This window comes from Panthera uncia, chromosome E1 (assembly GCF_023721935.1).
Source record: "Panthera uncia isolate 11264 chromosome E1, Puncia_PCG_1.0, whole genome shotgun sequence".
Classification (NCBI taxonomy): domain Eukaryota; kingdom Metazoa; phylum Chordata; class Mammalia; order Carnivora; family Felidae; genus Panthera; species Panthera uncia.
Window position 1 is genome coordinate 19,948,770 of NC_064814.1, and position 13,087 is coordinate 19,961,856.

Here is a 13,087-nt window from a genome sequence, read left to right on the forward strand (position 1 = left end):
AGAGGGTGACGGCACCGGGGCGCGCGCCCAGGCTGTGCGTCAACCTGCGGCCACGGCTGACTTATTTTGGACCCGGCCGGTTACATCGGTCACGCCGAGGACGCTCCTCAAACCCGAGGTCCCCGGCACGCGCCACGCGGGCAACCGCGGCCGCGTGACACGATGTCCAGCGGGGCCCCCCCGCCCCAGCTGCCCCGGGGGCGGCCCTTGAGGGGCCATCGGGGGGCCGGGGGACAGAAGGCGACCGTGGGGACTGACTTCGACGCCTCGTGACCCCTCGCCGACCGCCCCCACTCGCAGAGAGGGGGACCGCGACCCCTCATCGGGCGTGGGCTCCACGCCTGCGAGACAGCCTCACGCTACGGGGCGTGGCGTGCGACGTGGGGGCGTGGCAGGGCGTGGAGCGCGCGCGAAGGGGCGTGGCGCGGCGGAGCGGTGCGTGGTGCGATGGGCGGGGCGTGGCGCCGGGTTGGTTGGGGGGTGGGGGCGGAAGGCGTGGCACGGCGAAGGCCGCGTCGTGCTGGCGCGCCATAGCGGCCGAGGGAGGCGGGCGGTGTCTAGGCCTGGCCGGGTGAGGGTCGTGCGGTGGAAACGTCAGATCCGGGCCGTGGCCTCCCGGGCTGGGATCCTGGTTGGAGGGGACGGGGGACGGTCGCGGTGGGTGGGAAGGGATGAGGCTGTGGGCGAGGCCGCCGCGGCGGAAGCAGGGGAAGACAGCGGGGGCGGGGCGTCTCCTGGGAGCCAGGCCTAGCCTCTGCGGAGGCTTCCTCCGGGGCAGGCGGAAAGTCGAAGCGAGAGTCCCCGGGGGATCCCCCCACCCCACCCCGGCCAGCGACCTGGTTGCGGTCGCTTTGGGGCCCAGCCCAAGGTGCGGGTTGCTATAGCAACCAGCTGGGGTAACCAACTTGTCCAGGTTTGCGCAGGATGTGCTGGTTTTGGCACTCAGCACTGCAGGCCTCCAGCCCGCTGAAGCGATCCTATTCGGCCTCCCGCGGCTCCGGCCAGAGGAGACCTGGGAGGCCGGCCGAAGGCCGACCTTTCACACTGCCTTTTCAATATTAGGGTGAAGGCGCCCGGCACAGTACTTTCTCGGCCAGGCCCAAGCATGCCAGTCCTTGTAAGACAAAGACTTCAATGGGAGCCTTCCTCCTTAAAGGTAGGTAGAATACAGAAGGGCACATTTTGTTTGGTATCTTGGAACTTCAGCCCAGGTGTGGAGCAGCGAGGACGAGCGTCTGCACATATCGGAGCTTTGACAAGAGTGACCTCTGTTTGAGAATTTCTTCCACACTCTGGAACCCCAGGATTCTGGTGTCCAGCCAGAACGGACGTTAGCTGAAAATTTCCCATCAATTGTCAATCATTAAACTGTAAACATCCAGATAATTAGAAAATAATGGGGGCGCCTGGGTGGCTCAGTCGGTTAAGCATCCAACTTCGGTTCAGGGCATGATCTCACTCTCTGTGCGTTTGAGCCCGGCCTGGGGCTCTGTGCTGACAGCTCAGAGCCTGGAGTCTGCTTCAGATTCTGTGTCTCCCTCTCTCTGCCCGTCCCCTGTTCGTTCTCTCTCTCTCTCTCTCTCTCTCTCTCAAAAATAAAGATTTTTAAAAAATTTTTAAAAATAAAAGCAAATATAATAGGTTCCAGACAGCGAAGTTTAATTTTTTTTTTCCTTTTCTAACTCAAAAAGCCTTGTGGTGAAGCAGCTGTTTGACACACTCAGAAGGAAGGATGACAGCTATACAGAGGAACACAATGTGAATGGAAGAGACCTGTCATTGTGAGTCTGGCTTTTGATTAGTCACCTGGTGTCTTCCCCAGGGTGACATGACTTTGAGGCAGTAAACTTCAGTGACTGAGATCTATTAGGAGCCTGCAGTTAAATTACAGAAATGGGCAGGATTTACATCAGTTCTCTTTTTTGTGTGGTCTGGAACATCTCTGACTCACCTTGGAAAGGCTGAGTATTTTTCATGTGGCCCTGATGACTCAGTTTGTAATATTGTTACCCAAATGACAGAAGGAAGTAGGCAATCAGGTCATTCTCTTATGGTTTTTATAACGGGAGCAGGTTCTTTAAGAGAAGAAGGGATGAATTTCATGATTTTTCTTTTCACTTTTTCAGATCCTCTCCCCAGGAAATTGATTGGAAATGGGAAGGGGGGGGGAACCCGTTGTTTGGTGTGAATTAAAAAAAAAGCAATCCGTTTTTCCATTCTAGGGAGAGATTATACATGCAGGTGGAGGGTAGGTAGATTAAAGTCACCTGTATGGATATGCATTGTATATTTGATTCCTTGTGTTTTTCTGGTAGATGGAAACAGTACGGCACTCTGAACATACGCTAAAAACAGCTCTCATCTCGGAGAACCCAAGGCTTGTGTCACAGTATGAGAAGTTAGATGCCGGGGAAAGGCGTTTGCTGAACGAAGCCTTCAAGCCAGACCATGATCTCTTCGGACCCATTACCTTGCATTCGCAATCGGATTGGATCATCTCCCATCCTGAGGCTCCCCAAGACTTTGAACAGTTTTTCAGTGATCCTTACAGAAAGGCACCGTCTCCCGACAAACGCAGTATTTATATACAGTGCATTGGTGTGCATCGGTAACGGGCTGGATTTGTTTGGTTTGCGATGGGGCTGTCGCCAGGGACAGCCTGGGTTGCTGATATCATTTAAGTGGGCAGCTTTTATGATCTTTTTTTAAAAAAAAAACCTTTTTTTAATGTTTATTTACTTTTTGAGAGAGAGAGGGGGGCAGAGGCAGAGAGAGAGGGAGACACAGAATCCGAAGGAGGCTCCAGGCTCTGAGCTGTCAGCACAGAGCCCAACGCGGGACTCGAACTCACGAACCGCAAGATCATGACCTGAGCCGAAGTCGGATGCTCAACCGACTGAGCCACCCAGGCGCCCCATCATCATTTCTGACATTCATCACAGTGGTGGAAGCGTTGTACCCAAATTGCCTTAAAAGAGGACATTTTGTTTCTTTCTAATTCATATTCACATCAATGAGTGATAGAGGTTTATTAAAGATTTAGAGTCCCATTTGCTTCTAATTTCAGATTTCTAATTAGAGACTGAGGTAAGGACTGAATGTTTTGGGGTGCCTGGGTGGCTCAGTCCGTTGAGCGTCCGACTTCGGCTCAGGTCGTGATCTCAGGGTCTGTGAGTTCGAGCCCTGCGTCGGGCTCTGTGCCGACAGCTCAGAGCCTGGAGCCCGTTTCGGATTCTGTGTCTCCCTCTCTCTCTGACCCTCCCCCATTCATGCTCTGTCTCTCTCTGTCTCAAAAAAATAAATAAAGTTTAAAAAAAAATTAAAAAAAAAAAAAGACTGAATGTTTTAATCATCTTCGAGTCTGACTTTACATGTTCTTCCACCTTACAGGCTCTCTAGGCAACACCAGAATTATCAGTGAAGAATATATTAAATGGCTCAAGGGTTACTGTGAAGCATTTTTCTACGGCTTAACAGTGAAACTCCTGGAACCAGTTCCTGTCTCTGCCACGAGGTGTTCCTTTAGAGTCAATGATAACACACAAAACCTACAAATTCACGCAGGTAAATTAAACAGCTTTACAATTTGAACTGAGTACAGGAGATCTATACATAGGTGTATATGGAGAGACATGTATGGATGTACGTATCTCACACACGCATCCCTTTTTAAATAGGGCACATCCTGAAGTTCTTAAAAAAGAAGAAACCTGAAGACGCCTTCTGTATTGTGGGAATAACGATGATTGATCTCTACCCAAGAGACTCCTGGAATTTTGTCTTTGGACAGGCCTCTCTGACAGATGGTACTCCTTTTTGACATTATTGGTAGAAATATCCTCAACTTGAGAATCCTGGAAGATGTGGATAGAGAGAAAAAGTTCCAGCCAGTTATAATTTTGGTACTAAAGGCTGTATGGTATTTCTGGAGCATCATGCTGGTGTGGGAAATGTGCTGTGGATAGATTCTGATGACCTGGGTCCCTGCCCCGCTCAGCCATTCACTACCTACGTGACCTTGAGGCCAATAATACCGATTTTTTTTTAAGTTTATGTATTTATTTTGTGGGGGAAGGAGCAGAGGGAGAGAGAGAATCCCCAGTAGACCCCACACTGTCAGCATAGGGCCTGATGTGGGGCTTGAACTCAGGAACCGTGAGATCGTGACCTGAGCCAAAGTGGAGAGCCGGAGGCTTAACTGACTAAGCCACCCAGGCGCCCCTAACAATACCTATTTCGGAGAGCCCTTTTGCGATGGGTTACCTAACAGTGCTGATACATAAACAGTGTGGATACGTAAACTGTGTATATATGCCTGGCATATACATAAGGCGTTCAGCACAGCAGACAGTAGGTGTCCGAAACTGGGTAGCAAGGTGAATGAAGTCCAGTAAGGATGTTTGAACTGTCGTTAACGTAAGTGAAAGTCTTGCTAGTTGCTTTTCAATTCTTAGTTCTCTCATATAGACAGGAAACTATAGGCTGATGTACAGGTGTGTGCTTCTTGTCCTGTGTCTCATGACGTCTTGTTATTTTATTTTTGTAAAAAAGTCGACTCCAGGTTTTGATTTAAGATGTAGTCCCCTTGACTCATCAGGGATTCTGCATGGTGATACTGGGGGTAGGAAAGGATCTGGAAGCAAATCCTATTTTTGCCTAATTTTTTTTCTTCTTCCCGTGTGTCCACTTCTTTCCTCCGCACCCCTCCCTTTTTGCTGTCATCTCTCTACCTTCGTCCCCTAGGATCTGACAAGTTGGAGGGGGACAGTCCAATGCACTAAGGGGAGTGGTTGTCTGTTAGCAACGTGGCGGTGGGGAATAGGTACCTGGGACTGTCCCTATTCTGAGTTCCAGTTTGTGGACTGTCTAGGTGTTCTCGGTCTTTCACAAATGTTTCTTTGTTAGGTATCTCCATCTCTGACACATTGATCAGGTCGGAGGGGGGGGCACCCAGGGCACCACAGAACCTGTTCATCCCCCTTACTCCTTCATGGGGGTTTCTCCATTTACATTCCTATGGCGCCCCCTCCCCAGTCGGCATACTCTCCTGGAGACTCTGGTCACTGCTGTCTTTCTGACTTTTGTATGAGCTGTCTTTCTATCAGAAGTAAATTTTTACGAGCTAAACTTTTATGTCCCCTTTTATTATTTACCTGACAGAGACAGAAACTTTAAAAATGTAAAACAATTTATCTGGACATTGCCAGCTGATGCATCTTATGCATTTCAAGAGGGCAGGAGGCATTTTCCCAAAATGTTTCTACTTTAACCCCCCCGCCCTCCCTTTAAAAAAAATTTTTTTTTAGTGTTTATTTATTGAGAGAAACAGAGACAGAGCGCACGCGTGTGCATGAGCGGGGGAGGGGGCAGAGAGAGAGAGAGAGAGACGCAACCCGGTAGGCTCCAGGCTCCAGGCTCCCAGCTGTCAGCACCAGAGCCTGACACAGGGCTCGAACTCACCAACAGGAGCCAGGAGCCGCCTGAGCCACCCGGGCAGCCCACCCCCCACCCCCTTTTTAAGTAAGTTTCTTAACTGCTGCATGGCCTCAGAGAAGATACAGGCTTGCAGGACTGATGGGCCAGGCAGTGAGACAGTATCTTGCTACAAATGACTGTTCTCTCCAAGTTTACGAAGATGGGGATTTTAAAACGGAGAAATATTTAATTACTAAAGAAAATAACCTTCCATTTGTAGGATTATCAGGAGGAATGTTCTCACTAGAGGTATTATAATGAAATATGCTCACACTTCCTTGGCAAGAGGACAGAGGAGGTCAGCCGTGACATGAATAGATTCAGTGTTTTCTTAACTTTCAGAATGCGCTCTTTCTCTGTCTCTCTCTCTCTCTCTCAATATCAAATACGAGGCGACATTTTCCAAGGGTGGAGTGAGGAGCATTCTCTTTGGATCAGGTTGGATTGGACAGACTTACTGTGAATTCATTTCTTTGACAAAAAAAAAAAAAAAAAAAAAATCCTTACTACTTTCAAGTAACAACTGAAAGAGACAAATAAAAGTGATCATGTCAACAAGTGCCGTCATAAAGCCGTGCCCTTTAGAACGAGCTGTGCAGCAAAGCCTGTTCTCCACCTGTGCAGAGGTGGTTGCTACGAGCCTCAGGGTAACAGGAAGTCAGTTACAAGGGTGTTTATTCTGGTCACCCGACGGCAGCCACATAGTACAGTTGTGTTGTGAGCGAGGAAGGGCAGGAGGGAAGAGGGTCTGTCTGTAGGCGTGGTCTCAGGCATGGTCTCCAAGCATCAGGGCAGTCGCACGGCGGTTTTCCTCAGCCTGTTAGCAGGGACATCCAGGAACTATCCCCGACACACAGGACGTAGAGATGTGTTTATTGTGTTTTTTTTTTTTTTTGTAAGTTTATTTATTTATTTATTTGGAGACAGAGACAGAGAGAGCACGAGCTGATAAGGGGCAGAGAGAGAAGGAGAGAGGATTCCAAGCAGGTTCCATGCTGTGAGCGCAGAGCCCGATGGGGGGCCCGATCCCACAAACCGTGAGATCGTGACCTGAGCGGAAACCAAGAGTCACACGGTTAACTGGCTGAGCCACCCAAGTGCCCACGTTTGTCGTGTTCTTAAAGAGTAAAGTTGGGGCGCCTGGGTGGCGCAGTCAGTTAAGCGTCCGACCCTTGGTTTCGGCTCAGGTCGTGATGTCACAGTCCGTGAGATCGAGCCCCGCCTTGGGCTCTGTGCTGATGGCGTGGAGCCTGCTTGGGATTCCGTCTCTCCTCCTCTGCCTGCCCCTCCTCCGCGTGCTCTGTCTCTGTTGCTCTAAAAATAAATAAATTAACTTAAAAAAAAATAAGAGTGAGGTCATGGGTGTGTGTTGTCCATTTTTCAACGTTCCTCTTGGAGTACTTGGTTTGGACTATTCTGGGGAAAAAAAAGACTTCTTCCGTGGGGAACAAAAACCTCTGGAACTCCCGATTTCTCGAGAATTTGGACCTCGAGCCCTTTGTGTTTTACAGGGCAGGGCAAATTGGACAGCAGCGGCAGACTTGGGTAGGGAAACCCAGGGCCGACGGCCACCTCTGTCTTGGCAAACCTCAAGCACATGAGACCGTGGGAACATGGGAGCGCAGACGAGACGCCCGGGCGGGCTCTCCTCTTGGTTTGTCCTTCAGGAATCTTGCTCCCGTTCTCTTGCTGCTTGTCCTCCTTTTGTAGGTGTGGGGATATTCAGCTTTGCCAGGTATGGCAGTGATTTTTACAGCTCCCGCTACGAAGGCAGAGTGAGCAAGCTGCAGAAAGGATCCTCGAGTGACTATGCAGTTTTCGATAACTATTACACTCCTCAAGTGACCAGTGTTCTGCTGCTTCGTTCCTGTAAGGTGAGTTGTTGGAAAAAAAAAAAATCCAACAGGAGTATTTTTTAAAGAGCTCTTCCCCCCCCCATGTTTATTTATTTGTTTTTGAGAGAGAGACAGAGAGGCAGAGAGAGAGACAGAATCCCAAGCAGGCTCCACGCTGCCAGCGCAGAGCCCGATGAGAGGCTCGAACTCACGAAACTGTTGAGATCGTGACTTGAGCCGAGATCAGGTCGGACGCTTAACCAACTGAGCCACGCAGGCGCCCCAAAGAGCTCTTAATTCCCTACATTGTATGTCAGCAGTCCTTAAGGTAATATGATAAATGAATTTGTATCATTCGTATGCTTTTGATGGACATCGTGTTTGCCTGAAATTACCAATAAAAACAATTTAAATGGATACCTTACTGATAGTGACATTTACAGTATCTGTGCTGGAATTATGCCCTGTTAGTTATGTACAGCCTCAGTTATGTACAGCCCCACATCCTCACCACTAGTTCAATTCCAGAAGTCTGGTATGAGTAAGTAACTGACTCTTTGAAGTTGTGGTCATCAAGTAAAGCCGCTCTTGGAGGGCCTCTGCTGGCAGGTGTCTTGAGAATGGCTTCCTCTTGGGCCCCAGGCTACCTTCTACTGAGGTTAGCTCCACTGACAGCTCCTGATTAATCTCCCCAACTCGTGCTCTTTGGAGAGCCTGTTTCCTGATTTTTCTCCCTTTCCTTAGCCGGAGACATAGGCATTTCCTGCAGCTGGGAAGTTCTGCCTTCATTCCTAGCCACCTCTTCAGGTTTGAGAGCTACACTGCCTGGAACAGTGTTTTCCGAGTGTGTACCCTGCATCAGCATCCGCTGGTGTGCTCGTTAACGTGGAGACGGGAGCCCCCTTCCTTCCAAACCTACCGACTCAGCATCCCTGGGAGAAAGGACCCAGAATCTGAATCGTAACAAGTGTCCCACTTGTCTGGAGCATGGCTCTCAGGCTGGGATGATCTTGCCCCCCCGGGGACTTTTTGGCAAGGTCTAGAGACGTTTCTGGTTGGCCCAGTTGAGTAGAGGCTGTGGATGGTGCTAAGTATCCTACAGCGCCCAGGACTGCTGTTCTCCCCTCCCCCTCCCCCCCTACACAAAGAATGATCCTACCCAATACGTCAGGGGTCTCAAGGCTGGGCAACCCGGCTGCAGGTATACTTAAGAAATTAAGTCTAGGAAGGAAGGCAGTATAAGTAGGGAAATGAAGGATTAAGTTTGGGGGCAGGTTGAAGTTTTGGTGATGATGGTAAGGGAGTTGCCTCCCCTACACTTGTTTCTTGGAAAAGCAAGAAAAAGAAGGAAGGGCTAACCCACTGATGATGGTGGCGCCATAAAGCTTTGATGTGAATGTCTTGCAGACTTTAACCCACGAGATCGGACACATATTTGGACTCCGACACTGCCAGTGGCTCGCATGCCTAATGCAGGGCTCCAACCACTTGGAAGAAGCCGACCGGCGCCCCCTCAACCTTTGCCCCATCTGTTTACGCAAGTTGCAGTGTGCCATTGGCTTCAACATAATAGAAAGATACAAAGTAAATGAGGGGAAGAACAAAAGGGGGAAGTGGTTATATAAGTAGCAAACTACCATTTTCTATTAGGCCCTTCTCTGGAACTATAATTTATCAGAGGAAATTAGTGCAAAGATAAGCAGGAAGCTGTGGTTACAAAAAAAGAAAACCCTGCAAAGAAATCTCATTAAAAACTGCCTGGCCCCGGAGAGCCTTACTCTTGTCGTTGAGTGAGAAATGGTGAAGGAGGTAATCTGTACTTCCCATTCCCTAAGGCCAGGAGAGCTTGACTTGTTGCAGAACAGTAAACGTTGATGCGTGCGGCCGGGTTCGTTTCTGACAGCTACAGAAAATGCATAGAGATAGTTTCTCTTTCCAAATGTGGGACAGGGGTATGCAATTCACTGGGAGGAGAGGATGGGTTTCTTTAAGAAGGAAGAGGGGAGGTACCGAATCTCAGGATGCGTGTGCGCGTACGTGTGTCCACACGTGCCCACGAACGTGTCAGTGGCCATCGCGGGACTCCTGGTGGGTGGGACCCCGCGTGCAGGTGGCTTTACATACGTGCGTCCACCTGCGCCTCTGTGCACACTTGCAGACGTGCCCGCTTCCGCATCGGGTTAAAAGCACGCGCCCGGTGCCCCGTGGGACATCTGGCGAGCCGAGGAAAGCCTACCCCTGCCGCCCAGCAAAAACCCGTGAGGGGTGTCTTTCTCTCTGGTCTTCCCCCCGCCCACCCCCCCACCCCCCCCCCCCCCCCGGGCACACTCTGACCATCACTCGTAATCCTAGCGTGTGCGTTGGAGGTAAACGCTCTTTCACCCAGTGTTGTTTCATGTGCACAAACATCTTTATCAAACGGAACATCTCCCTGGGGCAACTGAAGTCACTGATTGCGATAACGTGATTTTGAAGGCCGTGTTTTTCTCTAGCCTAAAACTGTCTTGCTCCGATTTGTTAAAATGTGCGTCTGGCTTGTGTTTTTCAAGGCGCTGGTGAGGTGGATCGAGGACGAGTCGGACAGCCCCGGAGTCAGTACGAAGCGCAGTCGTGAGGGTACCGTGGATTTACCGAAACCCGTGGACGCCTTTAAGGAATGGAAAGAGTGGATAATAAAATGCCTTGCTGTTGTCCAAAAATAAGGACCTTCACTTCACATAGGAGTAATTAAAATAAACATTTGCAGCCTCTGCTTTCATTTGGACGGAGTACTTCGTTAGAATACACTGTTTACCGATTCTGCCCGGTGTCAGGTAACAGGATGGAACCTTCTTGAAAGCACCTGAACTTTGAAATGAGGCTTATTTTTTTTAATGTTTATTTATTTTGAGAGAGAGAGAGAGACACTGTGTGCGAGTGGGGGAAAGGCAAGAAGAGAGAGAATCCCAAGCAGGCTGCATGCGGTCAGCGTAGAGCCCGACACGGGACTCGAAGTCACAAACCGTGAGATCATGAGGCAGACCTGAGCTGAGATCGAGAGCCGGACGCTGAAATGACTGAGCCACCCAGGCACCCCATTTTAGCATTGTGAATGATAGGGACTATAAACTCCTCTGTCTTGATAGCCTGGCCTGTGGTAGGGAGCACGTCGTTTCCATTCTTCAAATATGCTTAGGTCTCGAGAGAGCCGGGACTAGCAGATAAGTAAGTAAATATTCTAAAAACTGCTGCCTGTGTCCTGAGAACGGATTTCCAAGGCACGTCATTTCCGGGGGCTGACACTTGGTTTGTTTCCTGGAAGAGGGACTCCCTCCTTTGCACCCAGGCCGGCTCTACTCAATCCCTTACCTGTGGCCTCTCCTTCCAGACGGGGGCTGCCTGCTCTTCTTTTATTCTTTGCTGGTTGTCGGCTTGAGCCTCAAGGACGCAATGGCACACTTGGGTTTTCGGCAGCTTATCAAAGGTGACCTCCTGGGGCACCTGGCTGGCTCAGTTAAGCGGCTTGGTTTGGGCTCATGATCTCAACGTCTGTGGGCTCCAGCCCTGTGTCGGGCTCCTCGCTGACCGTGCAGAGCCTGCTTGGGATAGTCTCTCTCTCTGACCCTCCCCTGCTCGAATTCTCTCGCGCGCAAAATACATAAACATAAAATAGAATGTGACTTCTCACTAGTTACAAGTGAAGATAGTGGAACTTGTACTACAACAGACATAGGATTTGTGAGGGGTCTTGCGCATGATTTGCTACAACGGCCCTTAGGTTTGTGAGTGTTGCACTTTGCCTGTAGGCTCAGAGCAGGTGTCGGGTTTATTCCCACAATAGTGTCTCCCTCCCTTCTCTGCACTGGGAAGTGTTTACTTGAGTAGGGGGAGGCCGTGATGCGGTTACCTGTTGGCCCATGATGGCCTGCAGGGCTGGGGACGTCAGCTGGATTTCCTCAGCGGGGAACAGGTTGAAAACCACAGACTTCACACGTCTCCTCTGAGAGATCAATGTATCCTGGAAACCTAGAAATTACGGCAGATCATTTAACTGAATGCTGGTGAGGAGACTGCATTTCTCATGTTCCCATCTTAACCTCAAGGGTAAAACTTCTGGGTAATTAAACATTTCGATCTTTCGACCCTAAATTTTTTCGCTGTTATTTATTATAGTGTGATTTAAAGCACATTTTATAATTGCATCAATGGTTTTCCTGGCTACAATTCATTTTCTTACTTGATTAAAGCTCATAAGGTCATTTAGAAAATGGTGATTTATGTTGAAACTAATTGGAGAGTGGGGCGCCCGGGTGGCTCAGTTGGTTAAGCACTGGACTTTGGCTCAAGTCATGATCTCATGGTTTGTGGCTTCGAGCCCCACTTCGGGCTCTGTGCTGACAGCTTGGAGCCTGGAGCCTGCTTCGGCTTCTGTCTCCCTCTCTCTGCCCCTCCCCTGCTCATGCTCTGCCTCTCTCTCTCTCTCTCTCTCTCTCTCTCTCAAGAATAAGACATTAAAAAATTTTTAAACTAATTGGAGAGAGAACGCTTGGTCATTCTAATATGAAAAGACAGTTAAAGGGAGTGTGGACTTTTACCGGTTGTTACAGGTTTTATTTCCTCCTTGAAAAATGTCCTATTGTCCGGTCTGTTCAGTTTTCCTCCGTTTACCTACAAGGTCGGGACGGGTTTGGTGCTGTAGGTCAGCAAGGATTACAAACCTACAAATTCAGATTTGGCTAGGTGTGTCAGTTAGGGGTTGCAGTTATTTGGAGAAGATATAAAATCCATTTGTACCTACCTTGCACTGACCAGGAAAAAAGGCTTCTAGTAAAGAATCCAATCATTCAGTCCTTTACAAGTTGGACAAATTTCATGTGACAGGGACTTATTCAGTGATCATCAATTAAGTGTATAGTATCACATTGTACTTTAAAAAAAATTTTTTTAACGTTTGTTTATTTTTGAGACAGAGAGAGACAGAGCATGAACAGGGGAGGGGCAGAGAGAGAGGGAGACGCAGAATCGGAAACAGGCTCCAGGCTCTGAGCTGTCAGCACAGAGCCCGACGCGGGGCTCGAACTCACGGACCGCGAGAGATCGTGACCTGAGCCGAAGTCGGACGCCTAACCGACCAAGCCACCCAGGCGCTCCCGCATTGTACTTTTAGACGGTTTCCTAGCGTTAAATTAAAAAATAGAATTTGTTGACTGCAAGGAAATTGTACGTACTACGAATAAATCTTGTTTTGCGAAATGATTTTGCACTCAGTAACACAGAAATCCAGAGAGTTTGCTTTGCCAATGCCGAACGAACAAGGTAAGAGTAAAGAGAATGGATTTGTTCGCCGTCTAAACACAGTGCTAGAAATCAGTGCATCTGAAATGCTGTTCACGTTGTCGCCTGAGTGACTAGCAGTCTCTCTGGTCAAGAGAAGGATTAAGTGTCGACAGGTTAGTCCGGAAAGCCTTGTAACGGTGACGGCTGGACAGAAGAACGTGGCCTCGTCCGGCCGGTCCTCTGGAGCCCGCGGGCCCCCGGGCTCGACCCGTGTCTCCTTTCCGCACCCCGGGGTGCCGCGCCGGGTGGCTGGGGGGCACAGGTGGTGGCCGAGGGCCGCGACGGCGCTGCACCCCCCGCCCCTCCCCCGAGGCGGCGCTGTCCCGTCCGCAACCCGAACGGCGGCGCCGTTCCACCCCGTAACCCCCCGGCGGCGCTGTCCGGTTCCCCGACCCGCGCGGCGCCCCGCCCCGCCCCGCCCCGCCCCGCCCCGCCACCGCGAGCTCGCGCGGCGCGTCCCC

General features: G+C 50.1%; 1 protein-coding gene across 2 annotated transcripts; it reads left to right on the top strand.

Annotated features, from left to right (window-relative positions):
* The first annotated feature begins 482 nt into the window (after positions 1-482).
* Positions 483-10,068, top strand: AMZ2 (archaelysin family metallopeptidase 2). 2 transcript variants are annotated; one of them, XM_049637686.1, is made up of 9 exons: positions 483-571; positions 1,063-1,156; positions 1,692-1,781; positions 2,316-2,598; positions 3,391-3,564; positions 3,678-3,806; positions 7,186-7,349; positions 8,718-8,894; positions 9,860-10,068. In XM_049637686.1, exons 4-9 carry the CDS (start codon positions 2,316-2,318, stop codon positions 10,010-10,012), a joined length of 1,080 nt encoding a protein of 359 aa, XP_049493643.1. In that variant the 5' UTR covers positions 483-571; positions 1,063-1,156; positions 1,692-1,781; the 3' UTR covers positions 10,013-10,068. The 2 variants fall into 2 exon arrangements, with proteins under 2 accessions (XP_049493643.1, XP_049493645.1); XM_049637688.1 differs by having other exon boundaries at positions 489-631.
* Positions 10,069-13,087: the final 3,019 nt, after the last annotated feature.